Source organism: Penicillium arizonense (assembly GCF_001773325.1).
Source record: "Penicillium arizonense strain CBS 141311 chromosome Unknown PENARI_contig002, whole genome shotgun sequence".
NCBI classification, from domain to species: domain Eukaryota; kingdom Fungi; phylum Ascomycota; class Eurotiomycetes; order Eurotiales; family Aspergillaceae; genus Penicillium; species Penicillium arizonense.
Window position 1 is genome coordinate 879,432 of NW_019173279.1, and position 22,349 is coordinate 901,780.

Here is a 22,349-nt window from a genome sequence, read left to right on the forward strand (position 1 = left end):
TTTACGCCCATTTGATTGGGAGAATTAGAGCTCCATCGAGGTCCACTTAATTCAAACCTCGGTGATCAAAGGGCCGAACTATACACTGCATGTGGAAGATACAGTAAACAGAGTGATAGTGGTGCAGGCAATGTATTTCTTTGGACTATTAACACGAGGCCGGAATTGGCAGACAAAAAGATGTCGTATTAAAACTTCGGGCATTCGTAGATCGGGATCGTTCCAAATCGCTAGTTCTGCAGGAGTCAATCGGGTCTCATCAGGAACCGAGATCGACAGGTCCATGGCCCTGACATCATTGGTAAGTTCTTAGCAAAACTTGAGGTTAGCATAAAATTGTCAATTTGAGTAAAAACATACAACTACTCCTTAGATCATCTGCATTCTTGCATTATAGGAACTAACTTACTCAAAAAGAGGACAAAGTTTGAGCACTCAAATGATTGGATAGCCACATAGGCCTAAATTCCGATTTATGTGTAAATGATAGTCAAGAAGATAAGACGAAAAGAGAGCATCAAGAGAGGAAAGCCAATGCCCAGACGCCACGGCGGTGCAAGAGACGGCCGATGAGAATGAAAATGAGCAAAAACACAGATGATAAACAACAATAAATAACAAACTGATGAAAGCCACCCAGATGGAAAATAACGATTACATTGACCTCTCTCTTTTTGCATTCCCGCTCCGAGGAAATGAGCGGGGAGTCAATAATAGACAAACAGGTAGACAATGGATATGTACGCAAGTTCTATAAGAAAACATGAGAATGGAAGAGGAAAAGGAAATCACCCAACAGATCGAAGGGCAACTTTTAAGAGTCGTCGACAAGACGCTTCTGAGACCACGCGCGCTTCGCACCATCCAGAAGAACGTCCATGTTGCCGCTGTTATCGCACATTCCGCGGAACAGACCATCTTCCTTGTTGATCAGCTCCCAGGGGTGGTCGAACTCGATGACGCGGCCGTGGTCGAGGACCAGGACCTTGTCGTAGTCGATGATTGTTTGCAGACGATGGGCGATGGTGATGATTGTGCTGTCGCGGAGTTCGCGCAGGGTCTCTTGGATCTTGGCGTCTGTCGCGTAGTCGATGGAGGCGGTCGCCTCGTCCATCATCAAGACGCGGGGGCTCTTGAGTAGAGCACGAGCAAGGCAGAGGAGTTGGCGCTGGCCTTGGGAGAGGTTTGAGCCCGACTCCGAGACTAGGCTGTCCAGGGTGTGGAAGATGTTCTTGTTGTCGACGACGCTGCCGTTTTCGCCATTGGCTTCTGTTGCTGCGATGGTGCTAGATGTTGCAGGGGTTGCGGTGCCCGAGGAGCTAGATCCAATTAGATGGACACGGCGGAGGGCTGTGAAGATTTCCTCGTCGCTGAAGAGGCCAAAGGGATCCAGATTGCTGCGGAGCGTGCCGGTGAATAGAGTTGGATCTTGGGGCACGATGGTGATTGCCTCACGCAGGTCGCGCAGTCCAATCGAACCGATGTCAACACCGTCAATCAGAATCTGTCCCTTCTCTGCTTCGAGACCGCGGAAGAGAGCCAGTGCGAGCGAACTCTTTCCGGCACCTGTGCGACCGACAATACCAACCTTCTCGCCGGCCTTGACGGAGAAAGAAACTTCCTTGAGCACCGGGTCCAAATCAGGGCGGTACCGGGTGCTATAGCCGTTGAACTCCACCGCACCCTGGCTGGGCCAACCAGCGGCAGGTCTGGACTTAGGAATGACAGCGGCTGCCTCCTGGTCCACTTCGAGATACTCTCTCACTCGCTCAACGGAGTTCATGTTTTGCTGAACCTCGGAGTAGAGACGCACAAGCCAGAGAACGTTCTCTGTGAATGTAACGGCGTAGGTGAGCGAAAGACCAGCAGCACCGGCATCAATCTTTCCAACATTCAGCAACACAAAGGTGGCCGAGAAGAAGGAAACCAAAGCACCGGTCCAGTCCACGCGGAGAGCGAGCCAGCGGTTGCTAGCCCAAAGGTAGATGTGTGGCCGGTTGTAGGCGTTGATGCGGCGGTGGTTGTCGATCATGAAACGGGGACCATCACCGTAGGCACGAATAGTGACAATGCCGTTGAGCGTCTCGCCGAACTGCTGGTACAGGGGGCTGCGCTGCACAGATTCCAGACGCTTGAGATCACGAGAAGAGTTCAGATAGACAGCACCGAGTGCGGTGTACACTAGTGTGATGAACACACCAGCGATCAAGAAGCCAGGGGTAATAACGGAGATCAGGATGACAATCATGATAACCGAGGCCAGACTGTGAAGCATGCCGATGGCAACGGGAGCAACTTCCTGGTCGACAGACTCAATATCCTTGGAGAACCGATTCATGAGTTGGCCAAGAGGAGTGGAATCAAAGAAGCGGAATTTGGCATGCATGACAGCCTTGAGAAGGCGATCGTGGATCTTCCAGGAGGCATGGAGAGAGCCCCAGAACAGAACAGCCTCGCGAGACAGAGAAATTGCGATGTAAAGGAAGCCAAGCACCGCATATACACCGAGGTAGTAGGCCACATTGACTTCGTTACCAGGCCCGTTGGTGGAGCTTGTACCAAATTGCGGCAGACTCCAGCTGCTGACGCGACCAACGCTTCCAACGTTGAAGGTGGGCGGCTTGAGGTGGGCGGCAGCAGCGTAATGGCCGGCATTGTTCTCAGTGCCAACCTTGGAGGTGTGGTAAGAGTTTGCCCATTGACGAATCCAAATGTTGGTGGAAACCGAGCCCAGTTGCTGCAAGCAAAACACCAAGACAGCTCCAATCCAGTAGTACCACGGACCCATGGAGCGGAGGTACATGCTGACGGTAGACCACTTGATGCTACCAGTAGCCTTGGACTCTGATAGCTTGGCCTTTCCATCCTTTGCGTTTCCATTCGCTGTTCCGTTGGCTGGGGATTCATCATCCGCGCCTCCATGGTCTGAAGGCGCACGAGACAAGCCACGGGAGCTAGCCCTGGAGGCAGGCCGAGACTTGAGGAATTCATCACCCAAGGCACCAGTAGCAGCGACATCATCGGGGCGACCCTGGGCGGAGATCTTGCCGTTCTCAAGCACCACGACATAGTCGGACTGGGGCACGGTCAGGGCAACGTTGTGGGTTACCAACACGCAAGTACGGTTCAGCATCAGCGGACCAGTAAGAGCTTGGCGGAAGATGTGCTTGGCGGTATGAGAGTCGACAGCGGAGAGACAGTCGTCCAGGAGCAAGTGGCGGCCACTGCTGTATATGGCACGGGCAAGAGAGATTCTCTGCTTCTGGCCACCAGACAAACTGATACCCTTTTCTCCGACAAGGGTCTGATCACCAGCATCAAGGATCTGAAGGTCGCGCTCGAGGGCACAGGCCTTGAGCACGGCACGGTAGCGACGCTCATCATAGGGTGAGGCGAAGATGATGTTTTCTTTCACAGTATCGTTGACCAACCACGCTTCCTGGGCACAGTATGCGATACTGTCAATCAGGCCAGTTTCGGGGTCAACGGGGAGGTCTGCTCTGTTGGCCATTCCACCGGGGAGGTGAACACGACCATCCAGGAGTCTCATTTCTCCAAGCAGTGCCATGAGCAGAGACGTCTTTCCAGAGCCAGTGGGACCGGCAATGATGTTCAACTTTCCAACAAGGAATTCGACGTCAATATTGATCAAGCGGAAAGAGTCCAGGCCATCAGCGGATCCAGCTTCTTGGGGCGTGGGCTTTGAAGTGCTCCAGGTGAGAGTGGCATTTTCAAGGCCAAGCCGGATCGGGGTACCTGCAACGGTACTCTCACGGAGCTGCTCATATTTGCCAGTCTCCTCCTCGTTGAGGTACTTGTCCACACGGTCCAAGGAAACCTTTGACTCCTGAACGTGGGCTACCATATCCGCCAGTTGGTCCAGGGGGACACGGAGCAAGGAGAACATTGACAACGCAGGGAAGGCAACGGAAGGAGTCAATTGCTTCTTCTCGACAACAGTGTACAATAAGAAAGACAAGAAGGTGATGAGAATCGGTGTGCCGTACCAGACAGTTGCGGCAGAAGACCAAAGGATGTATCGTTTACGGAGGGCCTTCAATTCAGTCTTGCGCTTCTCGTTGACAATGTCCTGGAAACGCTGCTCCCACGCAAAGTACTTGATGATGCGAATGTTCTGCAGTACTTCATTCGTAGAATGAATGCGGGCATCGGTGCCCTTCAGGATCTGGTTTTGCACCTTGTTGAACTGGCGGGCGATGAAGAGGTTGACAGGCAGCATGAGAACCATGATTGCAATGCCAGCAAAAGAGCTAAAGCCCATGATGTAGTAAAGCAGGGCGACGGCCATGGTGATCTGCACGGGCACACTAGCCCACAAGAAGTGAAGATAAGCGCCAACCTCGCTGACCTTGAAGGAGTCAATCGCCATCAAGTTGATGATTGTACCGACATTAGCTTGGGTGGTGTCCTCCTCGGCAGCAGGCTTAGTTCCATTTTCGGTGTCATTGCCATTCGCGGCCTTCTTCTTGCGACCGAAAGGAAACAGACGCTTCTTCTTCTTTGCATCTTTGACGAGAGGTACCTCCACGGCCTTGCGGGCCGCTTCTACCGACGCACCTGCTTTGCGTCGTAGGGCCTTGGCATAAATCTCACCAATAATGATCGCACGGATTTTTACACCCATCTTACGACCAATGAACAGGGCTTGTCCATCAGCCACACCCTGGACCGTAGCACAGCAGAAAAGTAGAATGGCGTACAACCAAGCTGCATTAGGCGTGGTGGAACGAGGGTCCTCGACATACTCAAGAATAGCCTTGAGAAGTAGGCTGGGCATGAAGACGAATAGGTTGGCGAAGACGGTCCAAGCACCCTGCTTCAAAATTGTCCCGGCAAAGAAGCGAATAAGCTTCCACGCCAGAGAACCCTTCATATGGCGCTTGCGGAAGTCACTGAGAACGTTGGCGGCCTTTTGGGACGGGGTCAAGTTCCAGACGTCCTCAAGTTCCAGGGGTTGACGGTAGCCCTTCAAGACAAGCGGATCGAGCCAGGAAAATGTTGCGAGCGACAATAGACTCGCCATGGGGTGTCTCGGAGGTTCCAATCCATCTTCACGCTCAACCAAAACTGGCTTGTTGCCTCGGCGAGTGGTGAGTGCGATGAGAAGGAGCAATGTGCTCAACGAGAACTGAACGCTGCTCAGAACCAGGGCGCGCTGAGACAAGGGGTGGATAATGGCGGATCGGAAGACCATGACGTTGAAGAGCCACTGGAAGCTGTATAGGATAGCCGTGTGATTCCATAGTCTCGGGGCGGAGGAAATATCCAATGTCGATAGAAGGAATCGAACCAGCACCAAGAACATGACATAACCCCACGATATCAAACCCGCAACGGCGGGAAGAGTTCCATTGCGACCCCAGGCTTGAGATGACAAAATCACAATGAAGACTGCAACTTGGCCAATAAGCGCAGCGATTTCGACCAAGACGACAGCTATTTCTCCACGCGGGCGATCGACCTCGGAATCATTTTGTTCCTGCTGTGCAGCCTGGAAGAGCATCGCATCGCATTCGTTTTCCTGGCCATTGGAAAGCTCTTCGGAGTCATTGTTCGGGAGGACCTTGTACACAACACCTTTTCGGGAAACCACATATCGATGGGCGAGGCGAATGAGAACTAGCAGCACCGAGACGCTGCAAGCTGTGAGGGGAAGGATCACTTGAAGAACGCTATATTATGTACATCATGATCAGCATGGAATCAACGGTCGCAAACGCAGTTTCGAGTTACTCACTTGCGTTGGAAGCAACGAGACAAGTCGTCAATGGCCCAGACAGGGCCTTGACATTGCGGCAGCATAACTGGCGGAGCGCAAAGCTCGCAGAGACTTATAGTCTCGGACCTCGCGCGAAGCGACCACGCAGCTCTCGAGCTGGCGACGAGGTATAGTCAGGCAATGCGACCGAAATAAAGTCGTTACTTCAGCAAAAATATTCAACTTGCCAGGACAAGGCTGGCATTGCAGAGTCGACCAGATTTTGATGTGTCGGATGGAAGAAGATCCCGGGACGGAGGGCCGTTGAGGCGAGTGAGCGAGCCGGGCTCGGATATAAAGGAAGGAAGCTGTTAAACAGATGAGGAAACAGAGTGAGATTGTTGAGAGAGACCTTTTAAGGCGGGGGAGGAGAAGAAGAACTGCAAGGATTGCGAGTCTTCCAAAACCGGCGGTGGACGGACTCCGGGTAGGGTGACATACGCCGCCACCACGTTTTGGCAGCGGATTGAGGTACCAGTACTTCGGTAATTCTGCGCGCAGTATCTACTAGTTCTGATCTAAACAAAGCTATTATATGGCTAAACTATATTCGGAGTCCGACTATTTCTTTGGTGTTCTGAGGCATTCGTGTCTCCGGGATCTCTTATCGAAGATCCCCACTGCAGAGAGGGAAAGAGAGACATGCAGGTGACTCTCCAGGTACGTATGTAGATCAAGTTGTGTATGTTTTAGTGATAGCTAACTTATCACGTTCGAAGGCAACTTTGGCAAAGTTTGATGATTACTCAGTCGCCACCCGATTCCCAACGTTGCAACTTTGTCAGGCACCTTCGTCGCCTATATAACCTCCAACCGCCCAACTTTCCATTCACGCAAACTCACCATGGCGGAACGCATACTCATGAACGAATTTAAGACCCTGCTTAAAGAGAAATGGGTCCACGTCCAGGTCCGCCTTCTTCCTCCACTCTATGGGATATCCTGACTAACCTTCGCAGTTACACAATGACGACATCTTCAACTGGGATGTGGCTCTTATCGTGATCAACCCCGACTCCATGTACTACGGAGGCTATTTCAGAGCCAAGATGCGCTTCCCTGCGAACTATCCTTATGCTCCACCAGGTAACCAAAACCCAGAACCTCAAATCACCCCCCAGGTGACCATTTGCCATGTGACTAACAAATTCGCCCCTCCAGAGTTCCGCTTCCGCAAGCCCCTGCACCACCCGAACATCTACCCAGATGGAAAGCTGTGTATCTCAATCCTCCACGCACCAGGCGAAGATGAAATGTCCGGCGAGCTAGCCTCCGAGCGCTGGTCCCCAGCCCAGCGCGTCGAATCCGTCCTGATCTCGATCATCTCCCTTCTGGACGATGCCGAGCCCTCCTCTCCGGCCAATGTCGATGCAGGCGTCCTATTCCGCAAAGATCCCGCTGCCTACCGCCAAATGGTCAAGGCCGACGTGGAGAGGTCCAAGGCGGATATCCCAGCTGATTTCGTGATGCCGACACACGAGACATCTATCGTCCGCGAGCCTACCGAGAAGGAGGACCACGATTTCTGGGCGGATAGTGATGCGGATAGCGACGTGTTCGGCGGGAGTGACTCTGACGAGGATCTTCTTCAACAGTTCAGTGACAGCGAGATCGACGAGGTGGACGATGACTCGATCGAGGAAGATAACAAGGATGCGATGAAGGCGTAAGGTGACTGGTTCACCTTGTGTCTGGGCTCGCTGCTGGGCGTTTCATGTCTCGCATTCACGGTTCTGGGCGCATATTTAGCATTCTCGGCGTACACATCTAACGGTCATTTTTATCAATTTTATCTTTCCTCTAGCGTCGTGAGTTTACGGTTTATAGCATAAGGAGCTAGCAATTTGCGTCACTACAGTACATTTCTCATACAAATCAAACATCTTATTCGTTTCCAACTTCTATGTAAATTCGAGCTTACACCTCGAACAATGTCAGCCCTACCCAAGGCCAATCTCCATTGCCCAGCAAAAGTGGACTCTTCCCCACACGATCCCGACCCCCGTATAGAACCACTCCTATATTGGACCACCGGATTACCCATCACTACACAAGTCAGTTCAATCTACCAACCAACAACGACAGTAATCACAGTAAGATGCCAACCCAGGCCCTCACAACATAGACAACAACCTAATCCACCAAATCTTCCCAACCCGAAGTAAACCAGTGCCACGAATCCGCAGTTCTACAACAAGACCAGCTGCACAATCAACGGCAGCAATCACACCGCAACAATAGCCCCCAAGGTTCCCTGATCTCCTCCACCGGGCCCCCAACATCCCACCTCGGCTCTTCCATTCAGGCCTTAAGGCACAGATCCCCTACGTGCAGGTCTTATGAATGGAATGGCCTTCCACGTCCACGGTAGTTGCGGAGGTTGGGGTTGGTACTGGCCACATCGAGGGAGTTGAGGGGAGTATGTGGTACTACGGAAGAAGGATAAGTTAAGTACCTTTATGAAGTTGCAGCTTATGAGTTGCCAACGTGCTTAAACCTACATGAGCATATATAAGCGACTGGTGCTATATTGACAAAAACATTCTAGATCAATCCGTTTGCGAAGTAGACTAATATGCTACGTAGTGAAGAACGAGACAACGAAATAGCAAGAAGCAATCTGTATAGGAGTGATGCGGGGTAGACCCGTGGATTCGTGGAGAATCCAACACGAAATGATAAACCCAAAGAAAACAAGAAGTGCGCCTGTGTTAATCCATTCATCCAAATGCCCGAGTTGTTGGACCCGTCACTGACAAGGCCCGAACAAGCTTCTAATCTATGCAGAAACAGCATCCTTGATCTCGCTGTAGATAGCACCCATCTCCCTGTGGATGGTCTTCTCAGCCTGCTCAATGATGTTGTGGACACGGTCCTCAACATCGTGGATGCGGTCCTCGACATTGACGCCGGCCTTGTAACCACCATCGGCAAGGATCTTGGTGTAGTTGGAAGAACCACCACCGTTCCAGGCCAGAAGCTAAACAAGGTTAGAATTGAATGATACAGAAAGGGGAAGAGTAGGTAAGAACTTACGTTGGGGGTGTCAGAGGGAATGTCAGTCAAGGTGCCCTTGGTGGCGATGCTGATGAGAGCGTCCTTGAGCTGCTTGGGGGTGACATCGGCAACAGCGAAGGCCGAGTCCTTGGCAGGAGCAAGGGAGACATAGTAGGCCAGGAGACCAGCAATGTGAGGGGAGGCCATGGAGGTACCGGAGATGGTGTTGGTAGCGTACTTGCTGCCGATCCAGGTGGAAAGGATGTTCAGACCGGGGGCGAAGATGTCAGTGCACTTGCCGTAGTTGGAGAAGTAGGCACGCTCATCAGCAAGAGTGGAGGCACCGACGGTAACGGCCTTCTCTGCAGCGGCGGGGGAGTAGTTGCAAGCATCGGCATTGTCGTTACCGGCAGCTACGGCGAAGTGAATACCAGCATCAACGGCGGCATTGACAGCGAGATCCAGAGTACGGGAGCTGCCACCGCCAAGTGACATGTTGGCAACGCTACCCTTGAATTTCTTGTTACCAGACTTGGCCTTCTTGATGTGAGCCTCGGCAGCCCACTCAACGCCCTTGACGACATCGGACATGGAGCCAGAGCCGTTGGAGCGGAGAACCTTGACAGCGTAGACGTTGGCCTTCTTGGCAACACCGTACTTCTTGCCGGCAATGGTACCAGAGCAGTGGGTTCCGTGGCCGTTTCCATCCTCATCGGCATCGCCCTGGGGGACAGTCTTGCCCCAGTTAGCACGGCCCTCGAAGTCAGTGTGGTCAACGTTGGTGCCAGTGTCAATCACGTAGGCATCAACACCCTCACCGCCGTCCTCGGCGTAGAGGTACTTGTTGAAGGTACCAAAGGAGAGGCTCTCACGGTGAGAGATACGGGCCAAACCCCAAGGGGCGTTCTTCTCGGTCTGAGGGCTATCCATGGTGCGGACCTCGGAGTCCTTCTCAATGTACTCAACCTGTTGATAAGAGCAGTCTGATTAGCCGCTGTAACACTGTAGTAGAGGAAAGGGGGGTGCTTACATCTGGATGCCGGCGGACCTGCTCGATGACATCCTCATGGAAGTGACCAGCATATCCAGTGAGCTCGCCACCGATGTGGAAAGTGTGCTTGAGACCCATGAAAGCCTCGAAGTCGAAGTCAAACAAGGAGCGCTTCTTCAGCTCCATGCGACCGTTCTGAGCAGTGTGGATGTCCTGCACCCAGCTGTGGTGAGCTGAAGCAGACTTCTGATTGACGTGCTTCTTAAACACGACAATATAAGAGTCAGGGATGTCCTCGGCGTTTGATGAGGAGAGGATGGGAGCTGCGTCATTGTGGATGGAGCCCACCGATACGGGTGTGGCCGCTGCCAGCAACGGGAGCAAAGTCAGGCTCAGGAAGCCTTTCATGCTGGGCAGATTGAAAAGAGAACACAAGGGAAGTCAAACAGATATAAATGATAGGATGGATGTAATGGATGATGAGGATAGGATGGGGAAGGAGAGAAGGGAAGTGAGGAGAAGACGGGGGCGGTCTCTCTTATCTGAGGTGATGATGCAAGCAACCTGTGACCTGGATTTGTCGATCATTGACCAGTTAGAGTGGAGTACGGGGAATGTACTGTATGGTACAATTTCGCCTCCTCTTTCAGTGTCCGCCTATCTACCCTAAGCCATAAGCTACGTATAGTTAGGTAAGTTCTAATGCTAAGGTTACCTATAATATAAGTTGAGCGATTCCAAGATTGATATGCTCCGTTATGATGATGTGTTGGAGGCGAGACGCCAGGTACCCGGATCCCTGCACCTTGCCGCTCTCAGCTCAAGGCAACTTCTCCTCCGAAGTCGCGTGCTCGGGTGAGTCAACCCTTGGCTTCCAAGGTTGCAGATTAGCGCATTATTGGGTACTTGGACCTGTGACCGATCTGCGGAGTAGCCGCTCATAGGATCTGTTGCCTATCTTCTCCACATTACACTGTAGAGCTGTCTTATCGCTTATCACGTCCTATCAACGGTAAATTACCGATACATCCAGCCCCCAAGGTCACCTGATATGTAACTTCCCCCTCACCTCAGTGTGGCTGATTTTAGTCCGATGACGACAAGCGCTAATTAGCCTCACCTCGTCCCTTGGCGCACTGTGATGCAGACTGTACCCGCAATTCAATATTCACGGTCTCCGATGGTCATACGGAGCGGACGTGAATAAGATTTGGCCATGACTCCGGCTTCCCTCCATCCTGCCTCCCCCGCCGGATCGACCGAACGATTGGCCGAAGAGCTAGCTCCGACAATTGAGCAGCTCCAGAAACTCGGTGCGGGCATCGAATTTACCCTCCCGCAGGCCCTTTCAACGACCGAATCGCTGCTTCGTCTCCGTCATACCTTCATAGACGATGCCCATCCGCGGACCGCCAAAGACGCGTTCCGATATCACCAGGGCTTTCAAACACTTCTGAGGCTGGCTGACAAGCTAGCCGAGCTCTACGACCCCGACAAGTTATCCAAAGAAGAACTAAAGAGCCTACTAGGTATCTTCAAGGATGTCTTGGGTGTGCTAGCCGAGGGCCTGAAAGACAATTTTAGCAACAAGCGATATTTTGCGCGGAAGATAGTCGGAGGAGGCATTGCTGCTTTGGAGAGGACTCTGACCGCGTTGGTCAAGAAGATAGACACCACGAAGGGTGATGCACAACATCTCTATGGGGCCATCCTGGCCGCAGCTCTTTGCCAGGAGACCGTGGCAGGTATTTTTGTGACACTGGACGCCAAGTTTCCCGAGAGCGACACTGTCCTGTCTCCGCAGGAAGTCCAGGATGCCGTGGATCATTGCATTGGGTCGGCTGAAACAGTGGAGGTGCCGGAGCTGCTCGGGCCATTCCTTCGTGTTTGGCTGATGCACTCTTCCTTTTCGTCTGGATATGATGTTCTCCGCCTGGCCTTGCCGGCTTGTCTCTGCCAACTCGCCTCTCAGTCTCGCAGAAACGTCGTAGCCCTGCATGCCACCGATATGCTGACCTCGATTTTACCTCTCTTGTTCGACGGTGCACGATTTGACAGCGAAAAAGTAATCTATCAAGACCTCGCAAAATATCTCAGCGTTCAGGGAATGAGTAACCTGGATGATGCGGTGGCTCTATATCGCGGGGCCCACGAGAACCCCCAAGTGTTGAAGGTCCTACTTTCTGCTCTCAAGTCGTCCAAGGAGCCCCCTTCAATACAGTTCGATATGTCCCGACACGGATATTGCTCTGTCGAGTTCGGAACCCTTGGCCGTCCTTTCCCACCTATCACCTCTGCTGGATACACTCTGTCTGTGTGGGCCCGTTTTGATGAATTTGATTCCAATACCCATACCACTATCTTTGGAGCGTTCGATGCTAGCCAAACATGTTTTATTCTTGCCTACCTGGAGAAAGACACTCGAAATTTTATTCTTCAAACTTCAATTCGAGGACCACGGCCTAGTGTTCGGTTTAAGTCAGCAAAGTTCGAGCCAAAGCGCTGGTATCATATTTGTGTCGTGCACAAGAAGCCCAAGCCAATGTCTTCTTCGCGGGCGTTTCTTTTCATAGACGGTGAATTCGTTGAGCAGTTGAAGATCGAATATCCCTCAGTACCTACAAGCCACCCTCCAAGCAGACCACCCCGGATCCAGGCATTCTTTGGCACTCCCCAAGACCTGGCAATGCGCCTCGGGAAGGGCGTGTCTACTTCGCGATGGTCGCTTGCCAATGGTATGCTCTTTGACGAAGCGTACAGTGATGATATGATTGCTGTTTTCTACAACCTTGGACCTCGATACTACGGTAACTTCCAAGATTGCCTGGGGTCTTTCCAGACATACAAGGCTTCTGCAACCCTCAATTTGCGTAACGAACATCTCCATCCTGGCAAAGAAGAGACCTCAGATATCGTCACTGCCATTCGGAGGCGGGCAAGTACTTTAATTCGCGAGAGCTCAATTTTGATCAATGTCTCTTCTACCGCTGTTCTGGATGATGACGACAATAATAATGTCGATGAGTCGCAGCTGATTAAATGCTTGTCAAGGCAGGCAGCAAAGAGTTTACAGCAGCTCACGAAAGCGGGTGGTAATGCTGTTGCTGTCAACGGCGCAACTCCAGCTATCAATGATGGGCTAACACAGCCCCAAGGAGTGGGTATTCTGACTGGCGATCCTGTCGTTGCTGTCCCCAGAGCACTTGACGATGCCAGTTGGTGCCTGGGTGGCTGTGCTGCGGTCCACTTGAGCTTAATCCAGGCTGCAAGTACTGCTGAAAGCACTCGCATGGCTGTGGAGGCTCTCTACGAAGCTGTACAAGACAACTGGAGAAACAGCGAAGCTATGGAAAGAGAAAATGGCTATGGTATCTTGGGAGCCTTGTTGCGCGAGAAGCTTGGATTCCATATGGGCAATGTCCCAGGCGCAGCGAGAATTCATGTGGTCAGCTCCGACCCCGATGAGCTATCTACCCTGACACTCGACTTGCTGCGTCTGACTCTCGCATTTGTTGGATACGACTTCAAGCAACCCAATCGATCCATTATCACAAATCCACTTGCCTATCGTGTCCTGCTTGTCGACATGGACGTCTGGCGACTGGGAGAATCACCTGTGCTGGAATTGTATTACTCACAATTCTGCACATTTGCTTCTGATAGTAACTATCGCCGTTTCAACGCTAGACGTCTCGGTCGTATGCGTAAGTCTTTATAACACTACAACCATCTCATCCAAGCTAACTGTAAAAGGCGTCAACAAGAAGTTGTTGGAGACCTTGAAGAGTGGAGACTTGACGGAGGAATCACTCCAACCTTGTCTATCGGCATTCCGCTCTTTGATGGAGAGCAGCCCGTCTCCTGATCTCCTCCGCTCACTGGCATTATCTATCACCTATGCACTCCACAAGCCAAAGACGCCCGCTAATCTGCAAAGGAAGAAGAGCCTACGCTTTGTTTCTCCTTCATCCCGACCAGCATCGGCAAAATCGGAGTCAAGTAAAGTACCCGGTGTCACTTTGGGTATTGAGATGCTGCGTCTCTATGCCTCTGTACTGTGTGATCCCCTCGACCCCGCGCCTTTGAGAAAATTTGCCAAAGCTGTGACCAACAAGTGGCTTCTTTACCTTATGTGTGAAGATGATCCCGAGATCGTGGTGCTTGCTACAAAGATATTAGCCCGTCTTCTCGTGGTCCATGGCAGTGGCTACAGTAAGAAGTTTGCAGAGAAAAGCGGTGGGTACATTATCCTAGAGTACCGTCTGAAAAGATGGTGGAATGTGCCTGCTTTGTGGCCGATCTGCTTATCTATCTTCTTTGGCCGTGATATTGCTATGTTGGATCTCGAAAAACCACTTGACCGGTCTGGTCTAGTGAATATGTTCCTGGCTGAAGGGGATGTAACTGTTGTCTTTCCAGATATGCTTCCTGTGATTGTGAATATGATGAAGAGTGGGATACGGCACATCATCGTACAAGAGGGGGAAACTAGCGTCGGTGGCGAGGGTCTCGAAGGGCGGGCTTCCAGTTGCGAGAAGTCAAAAATGGGCTCGCTCAAGTGGAATGGTAAGCTTTTGAGACAGATGACTGTAGCATTTTTCTAACCTTGTACTCTTAGATACTGCTACGACCGATCAGACCATTCTTAGCTTTTCCGTTATCAGCTCGGTTGTCCAATTTTTGGCAGAAGCACGCACAAAATCCTCAAGCTTCCAGGATGTCACCACACACTCCACATACGTGCAAGAACTTCTTTCTGTGCTATATCCTGTGATTGTCGGCGCTGATACCGTTGGCCCAAACACGGAGCTAAACTCTCGTCACAGCGGGCTTAGCTTTGACGATAGCAACTTGGTTCTCCGGCCGCGTTCAAGTACTGCAAATGCACCAGCTACTTTGCAGACGACTACAGTCGATTCTTTGGGCAATCCCGAGGAGAGCGCCGATTCTTTACGCCGTGGCTCATCTTTCATTCTGGTTTCATCTGACAAGGCCAAGCACCAGCCATCTTCCGCTCGCATTCGGCGTTTTGTGAACCCAACCTTTATTGGCAATGAAGCTTCCATGCAACATCCGCTCGTCAAGTCCATCTTTGGACTAATCTTGGCTGTATTCCAGGATCAACTACTGGGGCGCAAAGACTTCTCAGGTCTTGGTCTCTATCTCAAGACACCGCCTGGCTTCCTGGAACACCAAGCATACTTCGACTCCTGGGTTTTCAGCTGTGTACTTTCCACATTGCAAGATTTGCCGTTGGTCCAGCCGGGTCTTCTCCATGAGCCCCGGACCCTGACGAACCTTGGGCGTCTGTCAACACATTTGACAGAGGCAGTATACGAAGGCTGGTTTATCAATGGAGCCGCTTCTACCCTAGAATTCACTGGGACAATCTTAGAGTATCTGCAGCGCCCTGACATATCTCAAGTGAAGAGCATCCGTTTGTGCAACCAGGCTGTAACAACGATCCGCTCAACCCTTTACAAAGTTGTCTTATTCCAGTTGTCGGAAGCAGACGATACACAGACTGTTCCTCTCCTGAATCGCTTGACTTACTGGCAGGTGGTTCTTCTTGCCGCAGCTGAAACCCAATCAAAGCATTTACACCTACTGTGCTATCTTCTTTATACCAAACTGATCAGCACAAACATGGATGTCCGCTCAGCTGCTGCAAGTCTATGGAGGATTATCCTTGTGCAAGCACCAGATGAAATAACACTTCTTCTAAGCCATATACCTGCAAACCTTCAACGTCGGTTGGCTGACGGCTTCGACGCTCTTTCAGGAATGGAGGATGAATCATTTTTGCAGTGGATCGACGAACAGCGTGATGATCTTGACGCTTTGTTCTTTGGGATAATGTCTCGGTCATGGGAGACATTTGTCCAAGAGGAGAATGCAACCAGCGAGGAATCTATCCGCACTCGTGTCTCAAAACGCAAAGACAAACTGAGACAGTGGGCTCAGATCGAAAAATTCGACGAAGACATGGTTCGGAAGCATGACGCAACATTACCACACTGGATATCCAACATCGCAGCATCCGAGTTCTTGAAATCCCAAAGATACTTGCAAGACCTGCAGGATAGCTCAACCTTTATGTGGTCTGCGTTCTCTAGCCTACTGCTCGACCTACGGCGACCAGGTGGTCTTCTATCGGAGAACAAGGAGAGAAGGTGGTGGCTAGACCAGACGGAAGGTCGCAGTCGTATGCGACTTCGTCTTGTTCCAGATGAGTCTGGCGATCGACAGGACTACCAACCTAAGCGGAAGGCCTCCGAACCTCCTGCGATCAAAATTGATACCAGGATACGTGCACTCTCGGAGGGGGAGAACATGACGACGCCTCACCCTCTTAACGGCGAGTCTGAAAATGTGGAACCCGAGTCACCACGGGGCGATGCTGACAATCGAAGCATGTTGGAGGATAACTTCGAGATGATCGATGACCCCAAAATCGGGCTGGAAGACTATGAAGATAGGAACCGGAAGGTCATGCGATCTTTGCAACGTGGCGACCAAGTGCAAAGCGTGTGCAACTTGTCTCGAATCATTGGTCTAGAAGCAGTGGAAGGAATCTTGATTCTTGGAAAAGATTGCATTTACATTCTAGATAATTTCTTCCAGAGAGCGGATGGCGAAATTGTCAATGTTTGGCAAGCTCCCAACGAGGAACGGGATCCTTATGTGCGCATGATTGCCGGCCGAGAGTCCACTGACCGCCGCTCCCAAGAGCATGAGACAAGAAGCTGGAAATGGTCCGATCTGGTCAGCGTTTCAAAGCGCCGCTTTTTATTCCGTGATGTTGCCCTGGAAATATTCTTCACAGATGGCACAAGTTATTTATTAACGCTGATGTCCGCAAAATCGCGCGATGACTTGTGCAACCAACTCGGAGTCAAGGCGCCCCAGATCACTGGGAGTGCTGGGCACTCGCGACCAGAAGATATTTGGCGGTTTGAGACTCTTCGCAGTCAAGATGATGCACCCCAGTCCCTTGGATCAAAGTTTGCCAGTGTTTTCGGTCATCTCCCGGCAAACCCAGCAACACGGAAATGGGTTAAGGGAGAAATCTCCAACTTCCATTATCTTATGTTGATCAACACTTTTGCCGGACGTACCTTCAACGATTTGACTCAGTACCCTGTCTTTCCATGGGTCCTCGCAGACTATACGAGCGAGGAACTTGATCTTACCAACCCAGCCACCTTCCGAGATCTGTCCAAGCCTATGGGATGTCAAACTCCGGAGCGAGAAGCGGGCTTCCGAGAACGGTACAATGCATTCGCTGAAATGGGCGACGACAATTCGCCTCCTTTCCATTATGGAACTCACTACTCATCTGCCATGATTGTTAGCTCCTACCTCATTCGTCTCCAGCCATTCGTGAAGTCCTATCTCCTCCTTCAGGGTGGCAGCTTTGACCACGCGGACCGCCTCTTCTACTCCATCCGCAAAGCATGGGAGTCAGCGTCTCGAGGAAACATGTCCGATGTACGGGAACTGATCCCTGAGTTCTTCTATCTCCCAGAATTCTTCGTGAACTCAAACAAATACGACTTTGGTCTTCTTCAAAATATGACCACGGCCATTGATTCCGTCGAGTTGCCACCCTGGGCCAAGGGTGATCCCAAGATCTTCATCGCGAAGCACCGCGAGGCGCTTGAGAGCCCCTATGTGTCCGAGAACCTGCATCACTGGATTGATCTGGTGTTTGGTAGCAAGCAAAAGGGCGAGGCGGCTATTGAATCTGTCAATGTCTTCCATCATCTCTCTTACAAGGGTGCCAAGGATTTGGACGCTATTGATGATCCGATGGAACGACTGGCTACTATTGGTATCATTCACAACTTTGGGCAAACCCCGCATCAGATCTTCCAGAGACCCCATGCACCGAGGGAAGATCAACGGCACCGCATACCTCGACTGGATACGCTTGCGGAGTCACTAACGCAGATGCCATTGTCTCTTCTTGGTAAGCCTTTCCCTCGGCGCTTCTATCCTGTCGAACAAATTTATTGATGCTAACACTATGTAGATATCGAAGAGCGAGTAGCCAACCTTTCCATGAAACAGGATCGTCTTCTTTGCACTGCCGCTCTTAGACTCAATGTCCCACCAACCTACGAGTATTACATGGAATGGGGATTCTTCGATGGAAGTGTCCGGTTTTACGCCGCTGACACTCGCAAGGTATGTATCTTTCCATGTGTAAAAGATTATGTAGGCACTGACAGTACTAGCTCTTGGGACACTTTGAGCACCTCCACGTTGGCCAGCTCTCCTACGCCAGTTTCGCAGATTCACGCACACTTGTTACCTGTGGCACCGACTGTACTATTTCATTATGGACAGTTACTGCAACGTCCAAGTCGGTTGATTTGCAGCCCATGGGTTCACTCTTTGGCCATCGAGCACCGGTCACGGTGCTTGCCATCTCCCGTTCCTTCAGTGCGTTGTTATCTGCGTCGACTGACGGACAGATCATGCTATGGGATCTCAATCGGCGATGCTTTGTGCGAGCACTGCCCGCCGATGGTGCGGTTGATGTATGTTTCTTGTTCCCAGTATCGACTCCACTCCCACTTATATACTGACGAACTTGCAGTCTGCCCGAATTAACGATGTCTCTGGCGACATCATGGTCTGTCGTGGCAGTCGCTTGACCCTGTACACACTGAACGGCGTGGTGCTAGTCGACCAGCCTGTCTGTGATTCAGGCGATGATCACGTCTTGTCATGCGTCTTCTACGAAGGCGTGCAAAATGAGTGGCTAGAGCGTGAATTGGTATTGACGGGCCATTCTCGTGGTGTGGTCAACATCTGGAGAAAAACTATCCGCGCCGGTCGATTCGAGCTGGAGCTGATCCGACAGCTGCATCACACCGACAGTAGCCGCGATACCGGTGTGAACATAAGCGCGGGCATTAGCTGCATCCTGACCCTTCCCCACGTGGTTTATACCGGGGACGAGGCAGGCCGAGTGGTGAGTTTCCACACTCTGCTATTTCAATTCGTCCAGCTAACGTGATCTTAGTATGAGTGGAATTGTATCCAGCGCCGCTAAGTGTCGGAGTGCTGATCTCCCACATGTTGCATTTTTCTCTCTATAGTTTTGTCTCTGTTCATAACCCAAAAGCATCTAAATGTCTGAGTAGAGTGGCGTTTATGGCTTCCGTTTCGGGCAACCCCGCCATCAGGGGAAATTAGCGTCCATAGCGAATATCCAAGATTGTTCTCCAAACTATGCGCGGTATTTAACCGGGGTCCCGGTGAGCATGCAGAACCGCTGCATTAGTGGGCCGTCGTCCGGTCTACCATCCTCCGGTTGGGGGAGTATGTCGGAGCACACTGGGCCGGATCGGGAACGTAGGATACTTACTCAGATCAGATGAAGTCACAGTGATATTTGATCTGTATAGAACAGTAGGAGAGAGAAGAGGACTCGCTAAACAGAAAGCCGAACAAGTAAAGAGATAGCAGAGCAGAGATGTGCCTTGCGCACCTCTCAGTTGTGATTTCATCGCGCAGCGTCATTTGCCCCACCATCCCACCTCGGATGTGGCACTAGTCAGGTACTTCCTTTTACTATGGTTGGGCCATATTAAATACAAGTACCCGGCAATTGATCTGGTTCTGGTTCATGACACACCCCTCCCATCTAAATACCGCGCCGCCGCCACTCTTCACTCTCCTTTTCTCTCTATCCATCAATACCTCTCTTGATTACTTTAACACAATGTCTTCTTCTCTCGAACAGCTCAAGGCCACTGGCACCGTTGTCGTTTGCGACTCTGGTAAGCTCCCCACCTCTCCGCTTACATGCATGGAACACAGCTAACAAATTCTCTAGGTGACTTCGCCAGTATGTATCCCGGAAATTGCCCGCAATTTGATTCCTTCAACAATGAATGGTAAGCTAACATGACACAGCCATTGGCAAGTACAAGCCCGAGGATGCCACCACCAACCCCTCCCTGATCCTGGCTGCTTCCAAAAAGCCCGAGTACGCCGCCCTCATCGACACTGCCATTGCCTACGGTAAGCAGAAGGGCGGCACCCTCGATGAGCAGGTTGAGGCCACCCTTGACCGTCTCCTCGTCGAGTTCGGCAAGGAGATCCTCAAGATCATCCCCGGCAAGGTCTCCACTGAGGTCGACGCCAAGCTGTCCTTCGACACTCAGGGCTCCATCAACAAGGCCCTTGAGATCATCAAGGTATGTTGAATAGCATCAAATGGATTGAAATACCCGGCTAATCCGGACATAGCTCTACGAGGAGAACGGTATCTCCAAGGACCGTATCCTGATCAAGATTGCCTCCACCTACGAGGGTATCAAGGCCGCCCACGTCCTGCAGTCCCAGCACGGCATCAACTGCAACCTGACCCTCATGTTCTCCCTGGTCCAGGCCATCGCCGCCGCCGAGGCCGGTGCCTTCCTCATCTCTCCCTTCGTCGGCCGTATCCTCGACTGGTACAAGGCCGCTCACAAGCGCGACTACACCGCCCAGGAAGACCCCGGTGTCAAGTCCGTCCAGGACATCTTCAACTACTACAAGAAGTTCGGCTACAGCACCATTGTCATGGGTGCCTCTTTCCGTAACATCGGTGAGATCACCGAGCTGGCTGGCTGTGACTACCTGACCATTGCCCCCGCCCTCCTGGAGGAGCTCTACAACTCCACCGACGCTGTGCCCCAGAAGCTCAACGCTGCTGATGCCCACAATTTGGACATTGAGAAGCGCGAGTACCTTAACGATGAGGCTTCCTTCCGCTTCGACTTCAACGAGCAGGCCATGGGTGTTGAGAAGCTCCGTGAGGGTATCTCCAAGTTCGCCGCTGACGCCGTTACCCTCAAGCAGCTCCTTGCCCAGAAGATCCAGGCTTAAAAGGCTATGATTTTATGTGTTTTAAATTTTTGTAAATTGGCGATCCCCCCAAAATTGGAATCGGTAGATACGAATTGATGAACTTCTGCTCCGCATTCGGTGTTTTTTTCAGTAGGAGCGTAGGAGTCCGGCTCAATAAGCAATTTGATCTGGCCGGGTCGGCTTATTCAGGGATGACCCCGCACAGGTAAGATTTCGCAAGTTGATACGCCGTGTCATTTATGAGCCGGGATTGATATTCCTGATTTCTATACCCGAGGCTATGTATCAATTGATGATAGGCTCCGGTGGTTTTTCACTGGGTTTGCAGACAACTCATCGTGAGACCTATGTGAAACATAAATTCCTGACAAGTACATCTTTTGTAGAGAACATTCTACGGTGGAGGCCAGAGCTCCAAGCTCGGAGGGGTACCGGTACAAGCGGTACCAACAAAACCTCCACTAGTAACGAAGTAGCCGTACATCGAGGCGGTATAGTGCCATTATGTCATTCCACCTCGTTCCGGCTCGATCCCGCTTGGGAAGGTGGGGGATCTTTTGTTGTATTTGGTACCAGGTACGAGCTCTTTCAGTATCGGTTGCTAGGTAATCGAAGTACCCAGTACTTTCCGGAAGTACAATACAGAGTAGAGTCACGTCAACATCATCCGCTTATTATTCCGCCCGTCGCCTCCTGTCTCCTTCTCTCTTTTCTTCTCTAATATATCCAAATACTCAATTCTTCTATCTTCTATCCAAAACATCTCAAAATCTATCAAAATGGTTAAGGCTGGTAAGTCCACTTTTGATCAACCAAACATATCACAGCTCTCCAAGGTCCCCTGGGACCTTGAGCAAATTTGAGCACCTTGTGATCCTGAGCTCCAATCCCGAGCCTATCGGCTTCGTTCCTCTGCCACATCCAGCTGTAATCTGCAACGTCCCTGTTGAATCTCACAGCTTATTTGTTGATTTCGTGCGATTTGCTTCTGGGGTTGGAGCTTGGGAGATCGGGACCAGCTTCCTGGCCTTCGATCGATCTTCTAGAATATGACATTGACCGTTTATATCTGCAGTTGCTGTCCTCCGTGGTGACGCCAAGGTCGCCGGCACCGTCACCTTTGAGCAGGCTGACGAGAGCGCCCCTACCACCATCTCCTGGAACATCACCGGCAACGATGCCAACGCCGAGCGTGCTTTCCACGTTCACCAGTTCGGTGACAACACCAACGGCTGCACCTCCGCTGGCCCTCACTGTATGCTATTTCCGGCAAGCCCAGAACTGAATATAGAATATGCTAATTGCTGCTAGTCAACCCCTTCGGCAAGCCCCACGGTGCTCCCACTGATGCGGACCGTCACGTCGGTGATCTTGGCAACTTCAAGACCGATGCTGAGGGTAACGCCAAGGGTGCCATGCAGGACAAGCTCGTCAAGCTGATTGGCGCCGAGTCCGTCCTGGGCGTAAGTGAACCCTGCATATCACGCAATTGAGGGTGCAAATCACTGATATCTCTTTCTAGCGCACTCTCGTCGTCCACGCCGGTACTGATGACCTCGGCAGGGGTGGCAACGAGGAGTCCAAGAAGACCGGTAACGCTGGTCTTCGTCCCGCCTGTGGTAAGTTGAGATTGAGGGCGTTGTAAATGGAATTAATGCTAATGAATTGCTTAGGTGTCATCGGTATTGCCGCTTAAATGCGCAGTTCTCCTTT

The 22,349-nt window shown here is 51.5% G+C and overlaps 6 protein-coding genes across 6 annotated transcripts; 4 read left to right on the forward strand and 2 right to left on the reverse strand.

Annotated features, from left to right (window-relative positions):
* Positions 1-814: 814 nt before the first annotated feature.
* PENARI_c002G05605 (uncharacterized protein) lies at positions 815-5,823 on the reverse strand (the record flags this gene model as incomplete). The annotated part of the gene is made up of 2 exons (XM_022627528.1): positions 815-5,693; positions 5,759-5,823. 2 exons carry the CDS (start codon positions 5,821-5,823, stop codon positions 815-817), a joined length of 4,944 nt encoding a protein of 1,647 aa, XP_022492878.1.
* An 800-nt stretch (positions 5,824-6,623) lies between these two features.
* On the forward strand, positions 6,624-7,449 carry PENARI_c002G11347 (uncharacterized protein; the record flags this gene model as incomplete). The annotated part of the gene is made up of 2 exons (XM_022627913.1): positions 6,624-6,689; positions 6,739-7,449. 2 exons carry the CDS (start codon positions 6,624-6,626, stop codon positions 7,447-7,449), a joined length of 777 nt encoding a protein of 258 aa, XP_022492573.1.
* Positions 7,450-8,558: 1,109 nt separating this feature from the next.
* PENARI_c002G00176 (S8 family peptidase) lies at positions 8,559-10,175 on the reverse strand (the record flags this gene model as incomplete). Its single annotated transcript, XM_022627138.1, has 3 exons — positions 8,559-8,759; positions 8,816-9,742; positions 9,807-10,175. 3 exons carry the CDS (start codon positions 10,173-10,175, stop codon positions 8,559-8,561), a joined length of 1,497 nt encoding a protein of 498 aa, XP_022492611.1.
* An 808-nt stretch (positions 10,176-10,983) lies between these two features.
* Positions 10,984-18,831, forward strand: PENARI_c002G05887 (Beige/BEACH domain protein; the record flags this gene model as incomplete). The annotated part of the gene is made up of 7 exons (XM_022627542.1): positions 10,984-13,471; positions 13,521-14,333; positions 14,386-17,739; positions 17,803-17,957; positions 18,008-18,313; positions 18,373-18,750; positions 18,802-18,831. The coding sequence occupies 7 exons, from the start codon at positions 10,984-10,986 to the stop codon at positions 18,829-18,831; spliced, it is 7,524 nt and encodes a 2,507-aa protein (XP_022492730.1).
* A 672-nt stretch (positions 18,832-19,503) lies between these two features.
* On the forward strand, positions 19,504-20,654 carry PENARI_c002G00196 (sedoheptulose-7-phosphate:D-glyceraldehyde-3-phosphate transaldolase TAL1; the record flags this gene model as incomplete). Its single annotated transcript, XM_022627143.1, has 4 exons — positions 19,504-19,561; positions 19,618-19,629; positions 19,698-19,981; positions 20,034-20,654. 4 exons carry the CDS (start codon positions 19,504-19,506, stop codon positions 20,652-20,654), a joined length of 975 nt encoding a protein of 324 aa, XP_022492649.1.
* A 761-nt stretch (positions 20,655-21,415) lies between these two features.
* On the forward strand, positions 21,416-22,332 carry sod1 (superoxide dismutase SOD1; the record flags this gene model as incomplete). Its single annotated transcript, XM_022627506.1, has 5 exons — positions 21,416-21,428; positions 21,712-21,891; positions 21,948-22,099; positions 22,159-22,255; positions 22,310-22,332. 5 exons carry the CDS (start codon positions 21,416-21,418, stop codon positions 22,330-22,332), a joined length of 465 nt encoding a protein of 154 aa, XP_022492989.1.
* Between the last annotated feature and the right edge of the window lie 17 nt (positions 22,333-22,349).